Here is a 27871-nt window from a genome sequence, read left to right on the forward strand (position 1 = left end):
TGAATTGTTTTGTTAAAAACGGGAGTATTTTTTTTTTCCTGGTGTTCTCCATAAGAATGTTTTCCAAATTCAAAGCAAAATTATTCTGAAAACCACAGCAGTTCCCAGAGTTTCAAACTATAGAGAAAGAACATGAGATGATGGATGATTTATGACAGGTTGCTTGCAGGAGGAAAGATTAGCTTTCTGCGTGGTACCCTGAGCCAGGCAGCCTGCAGCAAAGGAAGAAACAATCGCTATATTTCCTCACTTCTTAGATGCCATCGATCGTAGGAGCCACCATTCACTGAATCACAGCTTCCCAGCTTTTCAGCGTTAGCTACCCCACCGAAGGAAAATATGTGTCCCCTGTAAGATACACCCTGGCTTGAGAAAATTTCAAATGTGAAGAAAGAAAGTATATCTCGAGAACTGAAAACTGACGACAACCAATCCTTTTTTCCCCCCTCTAAAATTGTGGTTAAAAAAAGATGATTGGTAGGTGAGATCAAAGGACTCCTCCAGGACCGGATAAGGCCACAGAGGGAGGAAGTCACATGGCAGCTGCCATCCACCAGCTGGCCCATCATAAGACGAGTCATCCAAAATGGCACCTGCCTCCCCAGTCACTTGTGAAAATAACTGGAGAAGACGTTGCAGGTGCTGATTTAGCTAGGGCATTGCATCTTTTGGGAGCTGATTCGATGATACGGGCTATGAGTACAGTGCTGGTGAAAATAGAGGTGCTGGGGGATTTTATTTTTAACCTTCATTTCCCCCAGACATTTTTTTTTAAAAGATTTTATTTATTTATTTGACAGACAGAGATCACAAGTAGGCAGAGAGAAAGGAAGAAGCAGGCTCCCCACCAGGCAGAGAGCTTGATGTGGGGCTCGATCCTAGGACCCTGGAATCATGACCTGAGCCAAAGGCAGAGGCTTTAACCCACTGAGCCACCCAGGCATCCCTCCCCAAAGACATGTCTTTACTCACATTAACATGCGACGCTCACCTCTCCATCCTGCAGAGGAAAAGACAAAGTCTGAACAGCTTCCTTCTTTTCTTGCTCTGATTCATTTTTTAAATTTTCATTTTATTTTTAAGATGTGATTCTGAAGAACAAAACACTTGTTTTGAAATGCCTTTCATTTGTATTTGCAGATTCTGACCAACCCCAACCATCACTTCATTGACAGCTCATTGTATAAAGATGTCATTTTGGTAGCCTGGGACCCTGCTCCTTATTCTGCAAATCTTAATCTGGTAAGTGTTTTCATTAGGGTAAGTGCCCCTATCCTAGCAGTCAGACAGTGCCACTGACTGATTAATAATGGGAGCAGGTCAGGGATTAAACTTTCACAGAAGGAAGCCAATCATGGGAGCTACTTAAATACATGCGTATCACACCGTTTTGATACCAAGTTCCCAGCGCATACTTGGTGAACATGGTCTATCTAATGAAAAAAGGGCTTTTGCTCTCAAGGATTTAAAAACAAAAACAAATGACAGTGTCACAATGTTCAGATATTCCTAGTTACCCTAGAGGCTGGGCCAGGTAAACTCAGATTGTTTCCATTGTGATAGGGTTACTTCACCTTGCTAGTTATAAGATCTTCTGAAGTAAATTCAAAGTGCTTGGCAAGAGAATTTAAACTTTGTGACGCAGCAGCTTATTATTCTTTAAGTGGAACCTATTACAGGCTTTTTTGGAGTGTGCCACTCTTTGGCTTCTGCCTCTAAACCTTTTTTAATTTTACATGGTATAGTGTAAACAAGATTATTACTAGGCATCAAAATATAAGCGAGTTACATTCATGGCATTCTGGCAAATCATTGCCCATCTAAATGAGCAGCTAGTTACTTTTGGCCAAAACTTGGATGAAAAGCCAGTGCACTTGTTTTTTAAGGAGGGCTGGGAAAGATGTAGGACAGTTTAGTTTCATGAAAGATGCTGTGAGCTGTGCCAAAAAAAAAGCATCTTTCAACTCGTTCTGCCATGACCTAAGAGAATGCATCCTTCCTTAAGATGAAAGTGGAGGAACAGATCTTGGCTCCCCCAAGAGGTAACTTTCCAACAGACCAGTTGTCCAAGGTCAAATGGGTCCCTCTGGGGATATTCTGTCACTGTGCATCTTGAGACTGAGGCTGGACATTTACCTAGCATGATTGCTAACTGGTTCTTAACTAGGAGTATGAACCACAATCATCTGGAGAGTATTTTCCAGATGTATCTGTCAGAGCCCCATTTCCAGATATGTAGCCTGCAGACTGAGTGGGTATTTTTTGAGAAAGCTCTCCAGCTGGTTCTCACAGGTACTGTCTACCAAGAATCAAACAGGAAATTCATGTTGGAACTCTTCAGCTTCCTTTCCAGACTGAAGTTCCCTGGCTTTAAGTTCTGACCAATTTCTTACTGTTTGGGACAGACTGAGAGCCCTAACCATGGGACCTTATTTCCTCCTCCTTTGGAAGAAACCAAGCCCAGGGCACAGTGCTGTCCAACCCAATGGCATGAGCATGATAGTGCCAAAATCCAGGTGACAGGGCTACTTTCTGTGTGTTCTGTGCTCTGGAGGGGGAGAGGGGTACAGAAACTGAGACCCATACTCCTCTTGCTTCCCCTTGCTGTGTCTTGGCCTGGGGGCAACGTTTACTAAAGATGATTGGGCCAAGCCCTTCTCAAAAATTGTTGAAGCCACAGAACCCATACAATCAGGGAATATTACTTTGGGTCTTAATATATACCTACTAATCTCCCCAAGGTGTCTATTCGAAGGGATAATGGGGTCCTCAGAGCCTTATGATCTAAGTCTCTCCCCCACATACCTCCAAATCCCATTTCATGATGGCACCTGAGACATTCTAAAGACATTTAAAAAACAATCAACATTATTGTGCATTTTTTCATACCATAATGTATGTATAATCAGTAGAAGTATACATTTTTATGAGTATTAGCAAATTTATATAGTCATGTATCTATCACCACAGTTAGGAAATGGAGTATTTTCATCACTCTAAAGAGTTCTGGGCACCTGGGTGGCTCAGTCGGTTGAGCGTCTACCTTCGGCTCAGGTCATGATCCCAGGGTCCTGGGATTGAGTTCCGCATTGGGCTCCCTGCTCCATAGGGAGCCTGCTTCTCCCTCCCCCATTGCCTGCTGCTCCGCCTGCTTGTATTCTCTCTTTTTCTATCAAATAAATAAATACAATCTAAAAAAATTTAAAAAAAAATCAAGAGTTCCTGATGTTCCACCTGTCATTCTTCCCAGTCCCACCCCAGACCTAGGGAATAACTGGCATGCTTTTCTCACTGCACATTAGATATGGAGCACATGTTTTTGAAATACACTGATGGATCCCAGGAGTCAACCAAATATGGCCCTTTATAAATAAAGTTTTATTGGGACACAGTAATGCCCATTTGTGCTCTATCGGCTGTGACTTTTCAGTACAATGGAAGAATTGACTAGTTGAAGAAGACCGTGTGGCTCACAATGCCTAAAGTGTTTAGTGACTATTTACAGAAGAGTCTGGCACCCCTGCCCTACCTCACTTCCCATATTTCACTAAAGAACAAAGCATCCGTCCTCCAGAGCTAGAACCCTATCTCTCTTTGTTCTGGTTTCCTTGTCCAGTGAGGCAGCATCTGAGGAAGTGACAGTCATCACCTCCCCATCCTGTTCCCTCAGCCTGGAAGTAGCTTCCACTTCCTCCCACCCCAGATGCTGCCCAGTTTCCTTTTCACAGTGTGAGGCTCTATACTTGATTGTGTTTTTTTTTTTTTTTTTTTTTTTTTTAGTGGTACAAGAAGCCAGATTACAACCTGTTCACTCCCTATGTTCAGCACCGTCAGAGAAATCCAAATCAGCCATTCTACATTCTTCATCCAAAATTTATATGGCAGCTTTGGGACATTATCCAGGAGAACACCAAGGAGAAGATTCAGCCCAATCCACCATCTTCTGGCTTCATTGGTAAGTGTATATAAAAATGGATAATCAGGCTGGCAGGGTTAGACTTAATATTTAGTGAATGTACAGTTGCATTATTTAATCGGAGAGGAGTACAGAAACTGAGACCCATACTCCTCTTGCTTCCCCTTGCTGTGTCTTGGCCTGGGGGCAACGTTTAGGAGCAATTAGAAGGTGGTTTTAGAGGAAGTATAGATTAGCTGAAGATAGTAGAAATACTCTGTTCTGATTATCTCTTGGGCATAACAAAGTACCCCCCAAATTTCAAGGTGTAAAGCAAGAACTGTTTTATTTTCTGTCATGATTTTGTGGGTCAGGAAGGGCTTGGCTGGGTGATTCTTCTGTTCCACCGGCACCAGACGGAGTCACTTGGTGGTATCCAACTGCTTCCTGTGATGTCTTCCCTCCCATGGTTGAACCCCTTGGTGTGGATGGCTGGGAGGGTGGGCTCAACTGGAACTGTTGACTCTGTGCCTACATGTGGTCTCTTGCATGGTGGTCTCAAGGTACTTGGACCTCTTAAATGGATGCCTGGGTCTCCCAGCAAGTTTCTTAGGGCTGAGGCCTAGAGACATACACAGGATCACTTGCACTGTATTCTGTGGGTCAGAGTAGTCAGGGGCCCATGGGATTCAAGGGGAGGACACACAGACCCCACCTGGGTCATCTCTGACCCACCACCCACTCACCCATTCACTTTGTCCACGTGATGCCAGAGTAAGGAGCTGAATTTGTGAAGGTACAACAGTGTCATGTGCTGTAAGACAGTAGGTGCAGGCTCTGATGAGAATAATTCTAGGACCTTCTACAGCTCTTGCTACCAGAGTGCACTAGCTCTAATTTTAAAAATGGATTGTTTTATCTAACAGGATCATCACACTTGGCTTATTATATATATATTTTTTGCAGCCAGACTTTGATCCTCAAAATGTGTGGTCTTAAACCCCATTTCTTTACCTATGTTTCAGCTAATCATCCCATTATCTTTTTGATTTTACCCAAGTAGGGTGATATCAAGGAATATCTCTGATCCCTTTGGCAATATGATAGCTGCAACAGAACCAAAAGATATTAGTTTGTCCACAAAAAACTGTGATGCTCTCCACCCTAATTTCAGCGAATTTCCAACCCTATATCTTAACTTGGGCCACACAGTGGGTCCCTGTGAATAAAGGAGAGATTTATGGAGATGACAGTGGTTTAGTTATGGATACAAGAATTTCAGGTGGATTTTGGAGTGAGTTTCTGTTATTACAATAATGTGAAATATTTTACATAGAATTCAAGACAGAATTTACGATATGACTCTGCAGATTATTCTCCTTAGGCATAGCTAACCCCCCTTCTAATGTCATGGCTTCGACACTCTATTTCCAAATCAGTCCTGAAATGCTAAGTACTTTATCTTTTGTGCAATTTCATGGGATCCTGTTGATTTAGGAAAGAAAGTATAATCTCATTTGTCAGCAAAGGTTAAGTCGGATAGAATCATGCTTAGACAGCATAATAGGATGTGGCAGAAGTTTAATAAAATCTTTTTCATATTGTTGCCTTCTCATGAATTCATGGGGCTATCTCTTGCTTGGAGCAAAAGTTTTCAAGCACAGTGAGGGCTGTCAAATACGCTTACCACGATGTGTAGTTCGAAAAATTCAAGTTAGAGCCTCATAGCTGTAGAGAAACCTTTTTCCATGTGTTTTTGTTGAAAGGAATCCTGCCACATATGGATAGCTTCCTTTCATAGCTCTTTACTGAGAATTTGGAGTTTTCAGAGGCTGACACTTGCCTTTGAGACTTCTTTGACTTGAAGAAGGGAAAACACACTTCGATGGCATTGCAGGAGTGCTGACTGAGTCTGGAGAGGTGACGTGTGAATTGTTCTCTGCCATTTAGTACCTTTTTGATCATGGGCAGGTCTCTTCCTCCTGCAAGCCTCCCTGTGCTCTTAGAGGAAATGAGAATGATAAAAATCTTCCTCGAGGTGAGTTGGTGCATGGATTTACAGATTTATGAGGATTCCCGTTTTCTACCACTGTCCTGTCCAGAGTGGCAGCCAACCACCACCACCATGTGGCTATTTACATGTAAATTAATTAGGATTAAACAAAAGGGAAGATTTGGTTCCTCAAGCCCCGATTTCCTTTCAAGTTCTAAACAGCCCCGTGTTCTGGCAACTGCTGGCCTTGGTAGGCAGTGCAGAGGGGGAACATCTCCATCGTCACACAGAGTTGTACAGGACAGCACTGCGAGTTCTGCTAATCCTGGAAAAATGAGAAAGAGCAACCAGGTAATTACAGAAGTCTTAAATTCCCACTGGGCGAGCTGTGCTGGGTGACTGGGGATACCAGTGTCTCAGAAGACCTGGCCAGCCATCATCACATTCAATTGCTGTTCTTGTTCCCAGACAGATTTTAGTGCGAGCCCTCATGAAGAATGGGCAGGAGAGGCAGCCCGGGCGAGATGTGCCCAGCAGGGCACTGTTCGCCCTCTGAAGACCCTGCAGATGTTGCCATTGGCCTGCCTCCTCTTTGATCTTGCTCAGAAATATGCTAAGAGCCAGAGTCTGTTTGATAAATTCTCTGATGTTCCTAAGTATTGGTAAAATGATGTCACTCACATCTCCAACTTTCTGCCACAAGAATTTTTAAAAATCCATGAGTTGTTTTCTGTTCTAAAAAGTATTCTCCATGGGCGCCCGAGTGGCTCAGTAAGTTAAGCACTTAATTCTTGATCTCGGCTCAGGTCGCCATCTTAGGGTCATGGGTTCAAACCCTGCCCTGGGCTCCACACAAGGTGTAGAGCCTGCATTTAAAACAAACAAACAAACAAAAACCATTCTCCAAATACTCCTTCATGTTCTAAAGTGACATTGAAAAAAATTATTGACTTCCTAAACTCACAACCTTAGCATTTCCAGACACTAACCTCTCCTGTCCCTTGCTGTACAGAAGAAACCATAATAGAGACAGTCAGTGAGATCAGGATGTTTCTGGGTGCACAGTGGAGGGTTCTACGGAAGTTTGGGGGTCAGTAGGATGTCCTTTCTCAGAGACACACAATTTCCTGATATTCTGCTTTCCTCATTAGCACAGGGCTCCACCTGGAGGTAAAGCAAGATGAGTCCCTGTACTTTATTGATGTGATCATCCATACGGGAAAATAGTCTCACATTTAATTACTTATATTTCTAAACCCACTGCATATATTTCCCTTGTTTGTGTTTATGAATCTGCTTGTGTAATATAGACGGGCTCTAAAAATTGACTGTTTTGAACATACAAGACATTTCTTTCCATGGAAATTTATAGCCAATGGCCATGCACTTCCCACAGGATCACACCTTGAATGCCTTAAATGTCTTGTTATTGGTTGCTGTTCCTGGGGCCTCAGTTCATCCTATTGGAGGAAGATGAAGAAGATGGAAAAGAAAAGGCCACCCACCAAGTGGATGGGTACCTCCCATGTAGGCACCTCCCATGTAGCAGGTGCAGGACTAGGCACAGGCAGGGATAGAGGGAAGGAAACCAGGCAAAGGTCCTGATCACCACAAACTCAGGGTGCAGTGGGTGACCCACATAAGTGTGTGTTCCCTAAATAAAATAAAATCACAAACTATGCAATAAAGGAAAAGAACAGGGTGCATCGAGGGCTGGAATGTGTCTGTTTTGTCCATCATGTTCATGCTCTAGCCTAGCACATAGGAAATATGAGAAATAATTATTTGGAGAATGAATGGATGTTTTAGTTCAGTGGTTCTCAAGTTCAGCATGTATCGGAATCACTGGAGGGTTTGTATATTAGTTACCTAAGGCAACAAAGAAAATTACCCCAAAACTCACCTCTTGGAAGGAATCGGCTTTTATTACTCTGTACAGTTTCTGTAGTCAGTATCACGGGAGCACATTAGCAGAATGGCTCACCGTGCTGTCGTTCATGAGGTTGCATTCCACTGTCTGGACATAATTTGGCTGATCTGTTTTCTAGATGGCTCACTCACAAGTGAGTGATGACCGGTTACCTCAGTTCCTTACCACAGGGACCTCTATAGGTGTACTTGGAAGTCCTCACAACATAGCAGCCAGCTTCCCTACAGGAAGCGATCCAAGAGAGGGCAAACACGAGGCCACAGTACTTTTTATGGTGTCCTACACTATCACTGTGCTATTTTCTGTTTGTTCCATCAGTCAGTGCCATTATTGTGGGATCGAGCTACCCAAAGTTGTGAACACTAGGTAAGGCACCATGCTGAAGGCTCACTACCACACCTTTCTAAAACACAGACACCTGGGCCCACCCTAGAGTTTCTGAGGAGAAGGAAGTGGCAAGATTTTGCATTTCTAATGCGTTTGCAAGTGATGCTAATGCTTCTGGTCCTCGTTCTATGCTTTGAGAACCACCCTTCTAGCATTTTGAATCTTGAAGTTAGAAGGAACTTCAGGAGTCTAGTCCGCAGATCCTGTATGGATAGATGTGCCATCAAAGTGATAAGCATTTGGCTCAGTAGGAGAACAGAGGATGTGACCAACTCATTATTCTTTTTGTTTCTTTGAGGACGTAGCTAAAAAATTTACTCTTATCTTTACTGATGGACGTCTTTCATGTCTTGAAAACTCGCAAAATGTCATATTTAATAGCTGGCTGTAAATGTCTTCTTAAAAGTGGATTTTTGTTTGGTTGATTGGTTGATTCTATCATCTTGGGACCCAGATTCTTTAGATATACTGATTGTTTGGGTATAAGTTTTGGCACCAATAAGCAAGGTCCCAACTCTCACTGATTGCAGGAAACCATCCCCAGTAACATTCAGGCAGATGGTTCAGCCAACATCTCCCATTCTAGAAGCAAGAAATCATTTTTGGACCTTCCTTAGGAACCCCTAACCCTGAGCCAGGCATCTCCTGGATGGCATGTAAATCATGAAGGTTTGCCTGGTAGATAGGAGCTGTGGTGGGTATGTGTGCTTCTTGCAGGGAAAAGAGAAGCAATAAATACATATCCTCCCCCTTATCTGCAGAGGATACATTCCAAGACCCCCAGTGGATGCCTCAAACCTTAGATAGTGCCAAACCCTATTTAGACTGTGTTTTGACCTATACATACATACCGATGAGGAAGTTGAGTTCATAGATTGGGCACAGTAAGAGATGAAGAACAATAACTGATAATAAAATAGAACAGTTATAACAATCTATCACAAGAAAAGTTATGCGAATACTGTCTACCAAACTCTGTTATTGTACTGTACTCACCTTTCTTCTTGTGATGGTGTGAGATATGATAAAATGCCCATGTGATGAAGTGAAGGGATGATGTGGCCATTGGGACTTGGTGTTTGTTAGGCCACTTACTGACCCTCTGATGATATGTCAGAGGATCTGCTTCCAGACTCCAGGTGACTGTGAGTTGCTGAACCTGCAGGGTAAGGGGAGACTACAGTGTTGATGGGAAGAAGAGTCTAGAAGCTTCTGTCCACTGCACCCCTCTGAATGTTCCTTAGAGCAGGCTTGGAAATATTTCTGCATCAGTGTTGTCTTTGATCACAGTACCCAAGTACACATTGTACTTTTTCCTGAGTTTTGTGGGATCTGTGTATTATCAGCTCCTATGGAGAAATTTTCTTATGGGCAAGATGTCCTAGTAAGGTGAGATTAGGGCACAGATATTGAACTTGGACCTAAATAAATTCTTTTTGTTTTATCTACAAATAACAGGAACTGCCTTTTCTGATTTTAAAGACAAAGAAGTAAGTTGTAAGACTTGATGAACACATTGACCTAGCATTGAAGAAAACAAACTCTGAGAGTGTCTTGACTGAAACTCATTTTATTGCTGGAAAAACATCCCAGAAGTTTCTTTTGTTTGTTTGTTTTTTAAAGATTTATTTATTTTAGAGAGAGAGAGTGAAAATGGAAGGAGGGACAGAGGAAGAGGGAGAGAGAGAATCTCAAACAGTCTCCCCACTGAGCATGGAGCACGATGTGGGGCCTGATCTCAGGACCCTGAGAGTATGACCTGAACTGAAACCAAGAGGCAGACACTCAACTGACTGAGCCACCCAGTCATCCCCAGAAATTTCTAATTCACATACCTGAAGGACTTACCAAAGCTAATAATTTTAATATGCTTTCTTTATAATTAAACTAAATTAGAGAACATATGTGAATAAATTCTATAATAGTGACACAGTGTCAATACATTTTAAGATCAAGTAAATTAAACTATACTTTCATTATAAGCTTTATTTAATAAGATACTTATTAAAGATTTAATATCTATGATACACTGAAGCTAGTCCTCTCAAGTTTCTAAAGGAATGTTTTTAAACTATGATTTCTCCTTTTTTTATAACATTAATCTGATATTATGACCAAACTACTCTTTCAAACAAAATGTTTTGAAGAGTCACTGCTGAAGAGATAAATATTCACTGTAATTAAACATGAAAACTAACTCAAAGTTGGACATTGATTAGCGGTAATTGTCTTTCAAAATATTTTAGTATAACTGCGAAAATATATTCTGACTTTTGTTAACAAGATAATTATGTGAAAATCGGTGAAAACTTAACTAAATTCTTTTTTTTAAAGATTTTATTTATTTATTTGACAGAGATCACAAGTAGGCAGAGAGGCAGGCAGAGAGAGACAGAGAAGCAGGCTCGCTGCTGAGCAGAGAGCCCGATGCGGGACTTGATCCCAGGACCCGGGATCATGACCTGAGCCGAAGGCAGAGGCTTTAACCCACTGAGCCACCCAGGCACCCCCGAAAACTTAACTAAATTCTTAAGAAATCTCATTATTAACATATGTAAATCCAAGGAGATTTAGGGATTATTTGCCCCAGCATAGATATTGGTCCAAAGCTTTCAACAAACTTTAAGGAAGAGACTCACTGTCTTGCTGTATAAGATTTTCTTTTATAACTAAATATTTAAACATTTTTTTAAAACAGCAAATAATCCCACCACTAGTACTCCAGGACTGCCATCTAAATGTATTTTAGTCTAATAGTCTTCCAAATCTGGACCACAGAGTTTTGTTTTCTTAACACTGTTGCACTGTTGCAGTGAGGGGCACCTGGGAGGCTCGGTTAATTAACATCTGACTCTTGGTTTTGGCTTGGGTCATGATCTCAGGGTCATGGGATCAAGCCCCCCATTCTCCACACTCAACAAGGAGTCTGCTTAAGATTCTCTCTCTCCCTCTCCTTCTGCACCTCCCTCTGCTGGTGTGCACTCTCTCTCTCAAATAAATAAATAAATCTTAAAAAAAAAAAAAAAAAGTTGTAATGAATAAGCTTCCAGCAGTGTGGGACACTTTGTAACAGGTTCACAATAAATGTTTGCTGAATGAAGGAAGGAATGAACAAATGAATGGGAAGTTGTGATTTATGGTGCCCACCTCCTCCCATACCACTCCATGTGTTTGCTGTATGCTGTGGTTAAGACCCTGGGCTCTACAGAGACCAAAACAAACCTTGGTTCTACCAGTCAACTAAATATGTGATCTTGAGCAAGTTACTCCAAACCTCCAGGCCTCAGTTCTTTCAATGAGAAAATGAAGATCCCAATAGCACCTTTATGTTTGAATTCTCATGTGTAAATTATCATGTGCTTAGCACAATAGCTAGTGTTTACTATTCACTGTTACTGCGATGCTTCTCATCTAAAACTTCACGCTCAGTCAAATAAGACCATATTCGCAACTATAAAAAACACTGTTCTTTCATTACGATACATAAATCAAACAAATAAGCTTGTTCTTTTTGATATTACAGAGGCCATATCTGTACATCAAATAAGAATATCCTAACTTATGCCTCTCTTTAGTTATTAAGTATTTGGGTTGTTTCAGAGTATTTGATATTCTCAAACAATTACATTGATGAGTCATCCTTCTCTCTATGTACAAAAAATACTAGGGTTTATTCTGTATGTGAATATGTGACTTTTCTTCCCTTAAATCATTTCTTAAGCTAGAGTCCCAGCGTATTAGTGCCGAGCAAAGGGTATGTATGACATTTTGATGATGTTGGTTAAATGTTGACATACCGCTTTGTCTTTGACTTTCTGATTGGAGCCGTCTGTCCTTACAGTTCCCAGAAAGAGGCACACTAGTAAATACACTGGAAATGTGCGACATGTACCACCCTCTTCTCTAGAGAAGCAGTAGAGGGATTCTTGCACCTGGTGGACTGCACATGCATTTTTTAAATTAAAAGGAAGTAACATGGATCAAGGTAATTTTGATGATCCATAAAGACTTCTCCGGAACAACTTTTTCATCTAATTAGGTTCCTTACCCTCAGCCCACTGGTGGGGGGGCTATTCGTGCACACATGAATAGCATTTCTCTCTTTTCATCCCTACTTGGATGCTAGATATTTATCTTGTTATTTGGCACTTTGAAGTCATTTTGACTGTATTTTAGCCTGATTGAAGATAAGGAATAATTTACTTGGAATCCCGTGGCTTCCATTTTGTTCTCATAAAGACAGGTATTTTTGTAGAGAAGGTCTGTGAACTCCCCTGGGGGTCATCAAGCATGGCAGGATTGGTTTGTCACTTACATGCAATAGGGCATTCAGCCAAGCCAGGAGGCACCAGCTTCACCATCCCTGGCTCATAGCCAGGACCAGCAGGCAGATGAGCCTGGTAGCCCAGGTCCCAACCAGCAGCAAATCTATAATTGACCTGTTTTTTAAAGATTTATTTATTTTAGAGAGAGAGAGTGAAAATGGAAGGAGGGACAGAGGAAGAGGGAGAGAGAGAATCTCAAACAGTCTCCCCACTGAGTATTTTTTTTTTTTTTGCAGAAACCACCAACACATCTTGCCACTTCTTAAAAAGCAACCACTACTGATTACATTATAACTAATATTTCTGGAATTCATAAATGCAGACACTATAATTTCAGGTTATTTAAATATGCACAAGAATAATAGGCTGAAAAGCAAGCCATAGCTTTTTTTTTCCATTTTGTATTGTTTTGGGGGGTTCTAATTTCCCAGTATATCACCCACACTTAGATGTTTAGCAAAAAATAGTCACTTAACATTTATATTTATGATTTTGTAAAAATGTCACAATTTTATGGATTAGGTGCATTTCCTCATGAATAGTGAATCCTGAATGTGTATTACCATCATATAATACAATATAAATCAGGGAAAATTTGGTCTTCAAGTATTACCCTTGCATTATATGATTTTATCTAATAAGGTAGATGCTTCTTTAACTATTGTTATATTACAATAAGTTTAAGTCTCCAAATCACCTTTTAGTTACAAATATTTTCTGGAATTCTCCCTTGAAGAGTTGCTTTTGATCTTAAATAATCCTAAGTATGATTCTCATGATTTCCTATTTCATGATGAATTTATGGGGGAACCTGATAGAGCTGCTAGATTTCTATTAGGCTGGCATATTCCATACCCTCAGGTTTCCTTTCACTCTAACCACTCCTTCAGAAATATGTTTTGCAGTGTTGTGTTGGTCATTCTCAGAAACTCCTACTTTACCTTATGTATGACTGACATCCAAATGTTAACTGGAACTGAGGTCAGCCAGTATTTTGCCCGTTGCTTGTATTGTGCTATTTCTATCCATAGCTCTGTGTCATGTGTTGAAGGGATACATACATTCATTAAGGAGAAAATTCTGGATGATTTTGGATGTTACTTTAAATCTTTTGCCAGGGGAAAGCAAGATAAGTTTAATCACAGTTAGGGGTGCCTGGGTGGCTCAGTGGGTTAAAGCCTCTGCCTTCAGCTTAAGTCATGATCCCAAGGTCCTGGGATCGAGGCCCACATCAGGCTCTCTTTTCAGCGGGGAACCTGCTTCCCTTCCTCTCTCTTTGTCTGCCTCTCTGCCTACTTGTGATCTCTCTCTGTCAAATAAATAAATAAAATCTTTTTTAAAAAAAGATTTAATCACAATTAAAGTCAAGGCTATAAATGATTATACTAGATCTGAAAACACATCAAATCCAAAGCTAGAGATGCAAAGTAGAGTTTTATAGGGAAAACCTCATTCATTCAGAATTTGTGATACCCTGTACGTGGGTTGCGGTTTACATTTTATTCTGGTTTTGGAGCAAATAAATAAGTGTATATATTGCTAGTATGCTGAGTCATATAATGTGACATTTTATTAAGACTGGTTGAAATGCTTTTTAATTGGGTTTGATAATTACATTGCATTATACAATACTTAAGGACATGTAATTTGGCAAATGAATGCTTTTTGAGTCATAATTGCCTGGAAAAATGTGCGCCTTTTTTTTTTCTTTAAATGAATCCCTAGTATGGACTCATTTATAAAAACTGGCCAAAGAAACTGAATGTTAATTGAATTATATTTAAAGATTTTAAAAACCTGGCTACATGCCCATCTGATTGGCTTAGAAAAATACATTAAGAAGTGTCTGAATACTAATCTGCCTATCTAAAAATCTGGCTTCACAGTGAAAGCAGAAATTTTTTTAATTGAGGTTTAATTGATATACAACATTATATTAGTTTCAGGTGTAGACCTTGATGATTAGGTATTTGTTTCTATTGCAAAATGATCACCACAGTAAATTTGATTAATGCCTGTCACCATGCTTGGTTTGCAGAAATTTCTCTTATGATGAGAATTTTTAAGATCTATGTTCTTAATAGCTTTCCAATATGTAATAGAGTGTTATTAACTATAGTCTCGAGGCTGTATGTTACATCCCATGACATATTTATTGCATAACTGGAAGTTTGTATCTTTTGGCCCCCTTCACCTGTTTTGTCCACCACCACTCCTGCCATCCCCCCCTGCCCACCACCTTTGGCATCCACCAGTCTGTTCTCTCTATCTGTGAGGGTGTTTTTTGTTTCTTGTTGTTGTTTCTCTCTTTTTATTCCACATATAAATGAGATCACATGATATTTGTCTTTCTCTAACTTATTTCATGTAGCATTATACCTTCTAGGTCTACCTTTCTTCACTTAGCAATGCCTTCAAGGACTTTTAGGCTGTTTCCACATCTTGGCTATTGTAAATAATGTTGCAGTGAACACAGGGGTGCTCATATTTTTCTAGGTGGTTTCTTTTTCTTTGGGTAAATACTGAGAAGTTGAATTTCTGGAGTGTTTTCTGTAGTGGGGCTGCACCAATTTACATTCCTACCAACAGTGCACAAGGGTTTCTTTTTCTCCAAATCTGTACCAAAGCATGTTATTTCTTGCCTTTTTGATGATAGACATTCTAACAGGTGTGACATTGCATCTCATTATAGTTTTAAGTTGCATTTCCCTGATGATGAGTGATGTTGAGCATCCTTTCGTGTACCTCTTGGCCATCTGTATGTTTTCTTTAGAAAAATATCTATTCGGTCTTCTGCCCACTTTTTAATTGGATTGTTGGGGTTTTTTCCTATTGAGTTATATGAGTTCTTTATGTATTTTGAATATTAATTCCTTATCAGGCATGTGATTTACAAATGTTTTCTCCTATTCCGTAGGTTGTCTTTTCCTTTTGTTGATGGTTTCCTTTGCTTTGAATAAGTTTTTTAGTTTGATGTGTCCTACTTGTTTTTGTTCTGGTGTCAAATCCAAGATCTGTGTGAAGGAGCTCACACCTGTGTTTTATTCTAGAAATTTTATGGGTTCAGGTTTTACATTTAAGTCTTTAATCTATTTTGAGTTAATTTTTCGGTACGGTATATGATGGAACTCCAATTTCATCTTTGGTACATGGCTGTCCAGTTTTCCCAGGGCCGTTTATTGAAGAGACTGTCCTTCCTCCATCACATATTCTTGGCTCTGTTGTTGGAACTTGATTGACCATTTAAGTTTGGGTTTATTTCTGGGCTTCCTTTTCTGTTCCATTGTGTCTGGTTTTATGCCAGTACCGTACTGTTTTGATTACTACAACTTTGTAACATAGTTTGAAATCAGGGAAGGTGTTGCCTCCAGCTCTGGTCTTCTTTTTCAAAATCGTTTCAGCTATTTGGAGTTTTTTGTGGCTCCATACAAATTTTTAGAATTGTTTGCTCTGTTTCTGTGGGGGAAAATGCTATCGGGAATTTGGTAGGGACTGCATTGAATCTGTAGATTGCTTTTGGTAGTATGGATATTTTAACAATATTAGTTCTTCCAATCCATGAGCATGGACTGTCTTCCCATTTATTTGTGTCTTCTTTGGTTTCTTTCATCAATATAGTTTTTCATCAGTATAGTTTTGAGTTTGCAGATCTTTCACCTTCTTAGTTAAATTTATTCCTAGGTATTTTATTGTTTATAATGTAATTGTAAATAGGATTGTTATCTTAATTTTTCTTTCTGATAGCTTGTTATTAGTGTAGAGAAACAAAACACATTTTTTGTATATTGATTTTATATCCTGCAACTTTACTGAATTCTTTTATTAATTCTAACAGGTTTTGGTCTAGCCTTCAGAGTTTTGTATATCTAGTATCATGTCATCTGCAAATAGTGAGTTTTATTTCTTCCTTTCCCATCCAAATGCCTTTTATTTCTTTCTCTTGCCTAATTGCTCTAAGACTTCATACTATGCTGGATTAAAGTGGCAAACGTGGACATCCTTGTCTTGTTCCTGATCTCAAAGGGAAAACTTTCAGCCTTTCATCATTGGGTATGATGTAGCTGTGGGCTAGTCATATATGGCCTTCATTATGTTGAGGTTCATTTCCTTTATACCCATTTTGTTGAGAACTTGTACCATAAATGGATGTTGAATTTTGTCAAATGCTCTCCTACATCTACTGTGATGATCATATGACATTTTTTCCTTCATTTTGTTAAAGTGGTCTCTCACATTGGTTGATTTATTGATGCTAATTCATCCTTACATCCCTGTAACAAATCCCACTTGATTGTAGTGTATGGTCCTTTTAATGCACTGTTGAATTTGGTTTGCTGATATTTTGTTGAGCATGTTTATACCTATGGTCATCAGGGATATGGGCCTGTGATTTTCTTTCATTGCAGCATCCTTGTCTGGTTTTGGTATCAGGGTAATGTTGGCCTCGTAAAATGAATTTGGAAGTGCTCCCATCTCCTCTGTGTTTTGGAAGAATTTGAGAAGGATTGGTATTAATTCTCTTTTGAATGCTGGGTGAAACCAGTAAAATTTTATTAGTGATGAAAGCAGTTACTTTTTGGTAGTCTACTTAACATTAAAGTTTAAGTGATTTTTTAGAAATTCTTTACTGAATAGCATAGTATTAAATTATTTGTATTCTTTTTGAATTTTAGGTAACCCTGAGCAGTCCTAAGAGAGGAAATGAAAAAAAGAATAAAAACATTTTTAGCATAACCAGATGTGAATTCCCCATATTGGTCTGACATGGAGAATTGATCATAAAGTAACATGATACTTTGAATTTATCCATATATGGTCTCTTTGCAGAAAAGATTTAACCTGGCAGGCTTGATTGCTGATCTTTAGGAAGGCATGCTTACAAAGTTGGCCCTTGGCTGGCATCTGGGATCTTTGATTTGGGAAGGTTCTCAATCCCATAACTGATAAGAATAGTTCACTGTGCCCAGACTGTTTATGTAAGCAGTATGGTTTATGCAAAATACCTGCTTTCATTCTGGAAGTCTGGAATTTGGGTATGTGCCAGGCAGAGATGGCCTCCACGACCAGTTCCCAGTAAAAACCTTGAGCACTGAGTCTTGCAAAAATTTCCCTGATTGGGGAGCTTGGGAGGTTTAGTGTGTTAAGCCTCTGCCTTTGGCTGAGGTCCTGATCTCAGGGTCCCATAACTGAGTCCCGCACTGGGCTCTCTGCTCAGCAGGGAGCTTGCTTTCCCCTCTCTCTGCCTGCCTCTCTGCCTACTTGTGATCTCTCTCTGTGTGTTAAATAAATAAATAAAATCTTAAAAAAAAAAAAAAACAACTTCTCTGATTGACATTTCACATGTGTTGCTAGGGGTATTAAGCAAATCCGGTGTGACTGCATTGGTAGTAGAAACTTGGCCTTAATTTCCCCTAGACTTTGGCTGATTTCACTTTGTATCCTTTTGCTTTAATGAATTATAGTTGAGTATCACTGAATATTAGGTCCTGTGGGTCCTCCTAGTGAATCATCACACCTGGGGCTGGGCTGGGGACCCTCAACATGGTACTCTACTGATAGTAATTCAGAGGACTTCTAAGAACCATGTGTTGTTGGTATTTACATCATTTGTGGGTAATAGGGCTCAACCTCACAATACTTTCAGAAGCAATGCTGGTAGTAGGACTCAAATATTCTTTCCCAGTGTATTCTGTAAAACACTCTCTTCAAGTCATCCAAAGAATTGTAGGTCATGGGCTCTCTACCTCTTTTCAAATTTAAAGGTTAGTTCTATAATTTACTTTCTTTCCTTAAAGAAACTTTCTCTTAATCCCCATTGATTAGCACTGTGCCCAGTTTAATAAATGTTGGATTTAATTGAAGAGGTCACCAGCAGAACATGAAGGCTTTGATCTTTCCCAGCCCTGTCCCAGCCCTGCCTCCCTGTGGTGTCTACACTCACACGCCCTGTTCCCTGATACACACCCTGTGAGCTGTGCCAGGGCTGTTACAGAACTCCAAATACCAGTGTCTACGTCGTTCCTTTTCACAAAACAAGAAGAAATTTTGTCTTCAGGATTTTGTGTGTTACTAAGTGCCATTGACTCATAGGATAACTGATGTGTAGATCTGACCACACTTAGTAATAGTGATTTTCAGTATTTATTATATGACAGAGTCTGAATCTAAACTCAAAACAATGCGTAATAATGGACTTAATAAATTGAAATGCAGAGTATGCATATGCCGAATGAATTGACCATGGTGTATGAAAGAAGTTCGAAATAAGAAAAGTATTCTCCGGTTTTGGTTCCCTCAATCTTGTCCACCTTTCACATGTACCCAACAAATTGTAAATTACTTTTTCCCTTCCCTTTGAAGGGGTTGCCATACCTATTGTGATATCAGCATTACAACTGGCTGTGGCTTAAACGGATAGAACAGATTCTGCCATTAAGTTTTAGGGTGCTCTAGGCTCTTGGATACTGGAAGCCACAAGTTCATATGAGTGCACGATGGGATGGACAGCTGCTTTTGTTAGTCTGTCTCATATAAGGAAAGATCAGAAGAATTGTGCAGATAACTCAAGGCAAGAACCCCCACTTTCTTAACCTGTATTGGCCTCCATTTTAAACTATCATGAACTAACTGCCAAGTTCCTGCATTTTTGAAGTTCTAGAAGTTGTTTTTAAAATACAAGGGGTTTATATTAGAGAACACTAAAATGTACCTATTTACTTGCAATGAAACTAACTTCTTGCCTAGTCTTCTGACAAAATCCATATTGTAATCTAGCAAATGCATGATTAAGATGTAAAAATTAACCAGCAGCAGAAGTGAAAATTTTCTCTAGGAAACTTTCTAGAAAAAAGAAATTAAATTCAAAGATCTTAATAGATTTTTTTTTTTTTTAAGAGCATGAGCAAGGAGAAGCAGAGGGAGAGGGAGAGATAGATAATCTCTTAAGTGGGTTTCATGCCTAGCACGGAGCCTGATGCGGGGCTTGCCCTCACTATCCTGAAATCATGTTCTAAGTCAAAATCAAGAGTTAAGACGCTAACCAGCTGAGCTACCCAGGTGCCCCTTAGTAGATGACTTTTGAGACTAAGACGTATCAAGGACTAGAGAAACTACCCAAGGATCTTCTCTCTTGGGTGTGGATAGCAGCTCAGCTCTAGATTTAATCTAACATGTAGAATGTCTAGCTGCTTAGGACACAATATGGGAATCCCTTATAAGCAGACTTTTTCAAAGAATATGTGTGTCAGAGCAGCATGGTCCTCAAAGTATGGGAAGTGGAATGATTTGGTCCAGAAACATTAGTCATTGTTCTATAAATAGATGACTATAGAAATTGAACATATTTACAACTTCTGTAGCAACTTGACATAGCATGGCATCCAAATGTGTAGTAATTTTTCTAGTAAGTCATTGTACTGTATTTTACAGAAGTAATAGTCTGTCATAGATTAAGCTCCACTCCCCCATGGCCCTTCACCACAAATAGCTTAAGTACATTGGTTAAAAGCTAGTTTCCTGGACCCCAACATAAACCAGTGGAATCCAAATCTCTGAAAATGGGGACTGGTCCCAGGAATGGGCATTTAGCAAGCTGCCCCAGTCATTCTTTATCATGTCAAAATTTGAGAACTGCTTTAGGAAACGGACCAATAATGTGGCTAATACATTTCCTAAATATAATGTTAACTTTTGAAAGCCATCCACTGTAAGGACCAGAGTGGCAAAGGTGACAACTCATACATGTTTGACTTCAGGGAAGATGCTGTGTCATTGGCCCACAACACACCACAGCTAATAGGGCCCTGTGGTTTCTAGGTACAGTTCTGTTGCTAGTTTTTGAGATGCCTTTGTGCAAGACACCGTCAAAGCTTCTTCACTGCAGGAAAATGGTTTTATTAATTGTACTAATGGAAAGCATCTAGGTATGTGAGGGAGGTCTAGGATCCTTTGATGTGGTTCCTTCTGCACAGCTGGGAGGGCCCCACACCATGCCCAGGGGAGGGCGATGTAGCACAAGACCCTGTTCCATAGCTCCTGATCAGAAAACACTGATGCCTGCCTCAGCTCTGTAGACACAGGCCCTGTGACACTCATCAGGAGAGAACATACACATCAGAGGAGTTCTTGTTTGTTTCAGGTGTAAAGTAACCAGGATCAAAGGGGGAATTTAATGCTCCCTGGGCACATGGCTTTCTCATTCACCATGTCAATCAATAGACCAGTTTATAAAGAGGAAGAAAAAAATATTTCTAGAGCAGTAATTGCTCATCAGAAGGGAGAGACTTCTTTGTCACCTCGGTGACTTCAGGCGGGAGGTGCTGCTCCTTGGCTCCCCCTGAATCACTGTCACTCACGCAGCCATCCCAAGGAAGGAGCCACAACCTAGCAATAGGGCAACCTATGAAGAGAAGGAGGAAATGGGTTGTGGGATGAAAAGGAAAGAAACAGAATAGTAACTTGAAGTTTTGTTTTGTTTTGTTTTGTTTTCACTTCATTTTATTTTATTTCTTTTCAGTGTTCCAGAATCCATCATTTATGCACCACACCCAGTGCTTCATGCCATACGTGCCCTCCATAATACCCTCCATCAGGCTCACCCAACCCCCCACCCCCACTCCTCCAAAACCCTCAGTTTGTTTCTCAGAGTCCACGGTCTCTCATGGTTCATCTCCCCCTCCAATTTCCCCAAATTCTCTTCTCCTCTTCTTCTCCCAATGTCCTCCATGTTATTCCTTATGCTCCACAAGTAAGTGAAACCTTATGATAATTGACTCTCTCTCTTTGACTTATCTGACTCAGCATAGTTTCCTCCAGTCCTGTCTATGTTGATGCAGAAGTTGGGTATTCATCTTTTCTGATGGAGGCATAATGCTCCTTGTATACATGGACCTTGTATACATCTTCCTTATCCATTCGTCTGTTGAAGGGCATCTTGGTTCTTTCCACAGTGTGGCGATTGTGGCCATGAACATTGGGGTACATCTGGCCCTTCTTTTCACTACATCAGTATGTTTGGGGTAAATACCCAGTAGTGCAGTTGCAGGGTCATAGAGTAGCTCTATTTTTAATTGTTTTGACAGAGCTTTTGAGGACATTTTTGCTTCTTAGAATTTGAACTGATTCTCTGTTAGGAATCGGTTTTATTCTCAGCCACAATCCTGTGCCCTGGCTCTCAAGACTTTAAAGGCTTCTAAACAGGATGCCATTGTCATCTGTGGACCAGCACTCTTACTCCTGCTTCTCTTCCTCCCCTTGTCTGCCATGCAGCCTGGGAGGTTCAGTCTCACCTCCTTGAGGAGTTCCTCTGGACCCGGACAAAATTCTGCCCCTTCTCTCTCCTCTCCCTGTGGCCCTTATGCATGATATTCTCTGATTGTGAGGATTGTCATGGTTGATTAATAAGAAATACAGTTGTCCCCTGCAGATAGATGTTGCCATTTAACAGGAACTAACCATTGTGACTATGTTTTTTTTTTCATTAGAAAGGATCGCTCTTTCATAAAAGGGATGTATGTGTGTGTGTGTGTGTGTGTGTGTGTGTGTGTAGTTAAAGGATATTAACAAAGATGGTGGTGGTGCTGGGAAAAAAGAAAGCCTTTTAGCCCTTCTAGATCAAGAACTAGATTTGCCCAGGGAGGATAAAGTTTGATAGCTCTCTATTTGAAACATTAAAAAAGAAAGAAAGAAATTAAAGCGACTTTAGTACTGACAGTTGCAGGGAGATCAATAATTTTGGTAATAGGAATCTTCAACTCTGCGTCTCCACTTCCATCTCTTTCTTTTCAAACAACTATCTTAGAATCAGTTACAATCAAGCAACTATTTTATAGTCAGTCTTTTTCTAGCCATTTCTTCGGCAACTACTCTTGCAAATAAGGACAGGTTGTGTGTGTGGACCGTGACACAAGATACTTTAACTTGGGGAATGCAAATCTGTTACTAGACTGTCCTCTTGTTCAGTTCAGTGCCGTTGTCTCCTCCTCCTCTCTCGCCGCCCCGCCCACAATAATCAGCCAGACGCCAGAATGTGCGCCTGTCACATCTCCGGAGGTGCCCCATGAGCCACAGACAGGCCACTTGCTGGCGGTCCTAACACTGCAAATGTGTAAGTGACAAGAAACAAGTGCAGACCAAGTGGGCATCCCACAGTCACTCCCACCACCGCGCTCCGACACATTCTCCCTCCCGCCCCGAGTTGTTCAAGAGTTTCTGATTTTCTTTCCGCGGCAGGGATCCTCATCATGATGTCCCTGTGCGGCGAAGTGCACGTGTACGAGTACATCCCGTCCATCCGGCAGACGGAGCTGTGCCACTACCACGAGCTGTACTATGACGCGGCGTGCACGCTTGGCGCCTACCACCCACTGCTCTACGAGAAGCTGCTGGTGCAGAGGCTGAACACCGGCGCCCAGGGCGACCTGCACCGCAAGGGAAAGGTGGTTCTGCCTGGGCTCCGGGCCGTGCGCTGCCCCGCGCCCAACCCCGCTGGTCCCCCGTCTTGAAGAGGGGCTCTTGAGAATCGATGTGCAATAAGGTACTACTGTTGTCCTCTGAGTCACAGGAGAATACTTGAAGATGTATTTTAGGCAATGTAGTCTTCAGTCCTTTAGACTGTCACTTAGCGGTGGCCACAAGAATTCTTCTTTTTCTAAGCCATGGAGTATTTATGACTGCTTTGAATATAGGAATGGAATTTAAAAGGAAAAGAAGCTCAAGAAAGATGCAAAAAAAAAGAAGCAAACATATGACAAATGTGTATTATACCTCCAGAAATATTAACCTTTTCTTAAGCCGTGGGCACCCCTGTGAGGCTTGTACTTGATATTATGAAATGGTTTAGACACCCATGTTGGGGTACAGTATCTGTAGCACCTAGTGTGTCACTCACACATTTGTTCATTATTAAAGATCCTAGCATTTATGACAAGCATCTGAATCAGCACTCAGATGTGTTTATCTTAACAATAAAATTCCCCCGTATGTGTTGAGAGATGGCAAACTTGCTTGCTGGCAAGCTGTGGCATTCCCCTGCTCTATTTCCCAGTGCCCGCCCAAGCTTGCTCTTTGTGTATCAGGACAGATTTCTAAAACCAGAAAACACCCCTCTCGAGCAGTCCAAGGAAAAAGTCAACCCTGGGATAGCACTACAGAGGAGATGCTTTGTTTTCCCGCAGTATTTTCTTACTTTGACAAATAAATACACAATCACCTGGCTGCAGGGTGGCCCAGGGCCAGAATCCTCCCAGCTTTCCTGCATGGTACATCCTCAGCTGCCAGTCCTCCTCACAGCCCTTACACTGTTACACCCACAGACACTTGTGACCCCCTGCCACCGTGGGGAGGACCCTGTCAGAAGGAGGGGATATGGAGCCTTCACTCTGTGCTTCTGGGGATGCACACCTGTCTCTTTCATGGAGATTTCTTTCAGGCCAATAGCAGCTGCTGGAACCCCAGCAATGATGTACTAGATGTTCACCAATTGTCCCTGCAAATAGATATTGAAGAGCCCTGTCCCTGTTTTCACAGATATATTTTATGTCAGCAACATACAAGCCATATAATTAAATAAAATTGTGTGAAAACATTGTTCTTTAACAAGGAAAATACGTATATGCTTGAGAAGCAAAGGTACTGGGGGAAGAAGTTGTCACCCCAATATGTTAGCTATATTCAGATCTGTTTTATTTTGTTTTTAATCTCAACTTTTACCACTGATACATTGCTATAATGTAGTGAAACAGAAACATTTTGGAATACATTAATTGAACATGCTGTCTCTCTATGTAACCAAAACATAGCACAAGAGGTAAGACTTTTTAAATTAAATACATTCTCCCTTGCAAGTCTATGAATGTCAGGACAGTTTAGTGGGAAAGTTTTTTCTGTTCCAGGATTGGTTTTTCCCTGAGTGCTCTCCAAACTACTTTCTTGAGCAAGAATGGTTTATAGAAATCGACAGCTTCTGTTTGGTGAGTCTAACTCCCCAGAAATCGGGTTGGGTAATGGGCATCTCTCTCCTATGGCTTATTATAACAGTGAACTAGAGGAGTAATAGAAAAATTTCAGTTATGACAGCATCCACTAGAAGCCCATTTTGAGAGCTTTCTTTCCAGGTCTGTGAGAAGACATCAATCATTTTGTCCTACACAGTAGCTTATGTGTAAGCTAATGTGGTCAAGCCGCTTTTCTCTCTGGTTTCCTGAAAGACCTTAGTCTTGTCCCCATGTGTAGTGAGTACGGAGTTCAGATTGTGAGGTTGCTCTGAGTACAGTGAGCCGTCCTTCTATGGTCTTGGTTCTCCCTAGACCTCCCAGCTCTGCCTTCAAATGTCCATGACACTGAAGTTCCTTTGATAGTCTTCCTGGTAGATTTCCTTCAGATCTTATTACCCAGGACAGCCCCCTTTGGTGATATAAGAGGCTGGTTAGAGAAAGATTCATTGGGGGTCACTATAAATATTCAAGTTCAAAGCCCCAGAAAGTACTTCAAACACTTCAAAGATTTTTAAATAGCATTTTGTTGTAATGCATGTACTTTTAAAAGGTCCTTTCAGTCTCACTGACATTACAAGAAAGACTGAAGAGCATAAAGGAAATCCAATTAAAATTTTTGAATTTATTATGGCCTTGAAGACTCTTGGAAATCAGGGTCTGCGAAACATTCAGAAAATGTGGTGCACATATTAATATAGTGTGACTGGGCATTCTTCTATTTGAAAGTTTAGTTTAGCTTCCCAAAAATATCATGCAGTTAGAGTTAACACGACTGCGTCTAGTATTAGCTAAATTGGCCCTAAGTGCCAGTATTTTGCCAGACATTGATTAAGTCCTTCTAGGCTACATTTCCTGAACTGCTGTAAACATACAGCTCTTCCGTGGAGTAGTTAACGATAAATGCTGTCCTAGTACATTTCTTCCAGGCTCTGCCCCTCGCAAGATGCTCCAACTGCTTCTGGAAGGGATGTCCATATGATCTTTAAGGTGCAACCAGAAAGCATTAGCTGTCCCAAAATAATTTCACAACCCCTTTTGTGACGGTTGTTGTTATCGCAAAGAAACGAATTTTGGCCAAGAATGACAACTCACCTTTATCTAGGTTTTCACTGACTTGTTTCCCCAGTCCCTCTCCCAGGTATGCGGGTAGGGTTTAACAGGTGTCCGACGCTCACTGTCCACGGGGAATACCGGTGCTGGCCCTGTGTACCTGACCTTCCCCGCTAAGTTCTTACAGGGCTGTTTTTATCAAGAACTTTGTGCAGAGGCCAAGAGAAGCTCCATTAAAAGTTGCATATATGCATCGTGCAACATCAAGGGCATACATTAAGTTAAGCCATGTGAGCGACTTTTGCCCATGTTTCAATTACTGGGGCCTTCCTTTTCGCCTAGACGCAGAGCTCGGAGAGCCCTGCTTCAGTCATAGCCCTTCAAGCGTCTTGTGTCCTCAGTCTCTGAGCCAGACATTTAATCAATCCTGAACTCACCAGTAATCATCTGTCATTGTAGCCATAGCGTCTGGACAAAGCGAGGCTGAAATGATCATTAGCATTTACAAAACTGGGAAATAAAAGTAGCTGTTTAAAGCTACCACGGGGTTGTTCCATTACGTGTTTATGAGCCAGTTCATTCTGGTGGAACAGATTAATACCTTATGTTGCTGGCTGACCCTTCCGGGCGGGAGCACTTGCAGCCACTGAATTAATTAGGTCCTGTTTGGCTGCATTAAGTGGGATCAGTCTCACGTGAGTAATGGCACACAATGGAGGTGTTCTCCGGGCACAAATGACATGATGAAAGTTCTCTCCCCAGCCTCTCTCAGAGATCAACACACCGCACGTGTTTGAGGCTGGTGGGCAAAGTGACCTGGTCCCATTTCTGCTTAGCTATAGGAAGAGACAGAGGGAGGAAGGGGGGAGTTATCAAGAAATCCATGACTGGCCAAGTTGTTTCTGTATTCTGTCATTGTCTGATTCGACTTCCTACTTTCTGATAGCTTAGAGCTCTCTACTCGGTTGTTAACAGCCCATTCAGGCAGTGCGTTTAGAAATTAATTGCTTAGGTAAAACGTGCCTGAGTTCCAACTTGTTTTTTTATATTCTGGACATTTCCATTGTGAAAATACTCTGCATGTTCTTGTCACTTGGGCATTACTTACACAACTGGTAAACGAAAGGTATCGCTCTGGGAATTCAAGGATAAAATATAAGTTCTGATTTTTGTTTTATTAAGTGAATGAAGCCTTTTAGTAAGAAACAATAATCCAGCATATTCTTCTACAAGCTTGGAATGATAGAATTTAAAGAATTAAAGACATTGCTATAGTTCTTACTTTTGTTATGAGAGTGTGCATGTAGATATAGTTATATAATTGTATATATACATATCTACACACATGGTCGGTCTTATATTGTCTTTTTTCATCAAACTTTATTCCTGAAACATTTATAATAAATTTTATTTTAATTATGCAAATGCCAATTTTTTAGTAGAAGAAAGCAAGTGTTATATGTACTTCTATTAAAAAAATAAATGCCGTCTTCCCACACACTGATATTCTACACACCCTGGGCGTGTTTGAAAATATGGCAGAAAATTTTTTTAATGGCAGAAATATTTAAAAGGCACTATGTAGGTAGAACCATTACCGAACATCGTAACCTCATCGGAAACCTAATGGAACATTGAACATTGATGAGAAGGTTACTTATTATAGCTCATGGCTTTTACAAAGATAGTGGGGAAAACTGAATATTGGTTCTGTGGAAAACAGTATTCTTACCAGGTAGGTTTCAAACAAATTAACTGCACTGGTAATGCTAAAAACCTAACATTTATGATACCATACATCCTGTTGTACGCTAGCTAAAATCTTACAAAATTTTTCCGGTGGGAACCAGTGAACTTTTTTAACAGCTTTGGGAATTTTTTTGTATGATAATTTTTAAACTGAAATGTGTACTCTTCAAATTAATTAAGGCCTGAGCTTTTTCCAGGAGTCACATTTGAAAAAAGTGTTTGTATACATTTTAACACCTTTGATATTTTCTATTTTGGTTTTGTATATTTTTATGTATACACAGTGTACAGACCTTTTTCTTGTAAATAAAAACATGTTTTCATTTGTCTAGACGTTTCTCTGTTTTCATTTGTAAAAGTTGCAGATAAAAATGAGTGAGGGGCAGAAGAAAGAGGCATCCCTAGAAGAACCCGGCAAAAAGCCGAAAGCTAATTAGAAAATTGGCAAATGGGGTACCAGCAGCAGGCTCTGGAACTGTGAGTAGGGACACTGCCTGGGCCGAGACCAAAGGCAGGCTCTGTCTTCTTCACCCAAGGGCTCACTGCCAA

At 40.7% G+C, this 27871-nt stretch overlaps 1 protein-coding gene across 3 annotated transcripts in view; it reads left to right on the top strand.

The window, feature by feature from the left end:
* The window catches only part of ST6GAL2 (ST6 beta-galactoside alpha-2,6-sialyltransferase 2), an 80881-nt gene extending 53231 nt beyond the window's left edge, over positions 1-27650 (top strand). For all 3 annotated transcript variants that reach the window (XM_004764359.3, XM_045077609.1, XM_004764357.3), the window contains exons 4-6: positions 1141-1242; positions 3781-3955; positions 22761-27650. In XM_004764359.3, the coding sequence (XP_004764416.1) occupies positions 1141-1242; positions 3781-3955; positions 22761-23032 (549 nt within the window). In that variant the 3' untranslated portion in view covers positions 23033-27650. The remainder of the gene's footprint in view (positions 1-1140; positions 1243-3780; positions 3956-22760) is intronic.
* Positions 27651-27871: the final 221 nt, after the last annotated feature.

The sequence above is a fragment of the Mustela putorius genome, unplaced genomic scaffold (assembly GCF_011764305.1).
Source record: "Mustela putorius furo isolate JIRA1106 unplaced genomic scaffold, ASM1176430v1.1 tig00000224_pilon_pilon_pilon, whole genome shotgun sequence".
Lineage (NCBI taxonomy): Eukaryota > Metazoa > Chordata > Mammalia > Carnivora > Mustelidae > Mustela > Mustela putorius.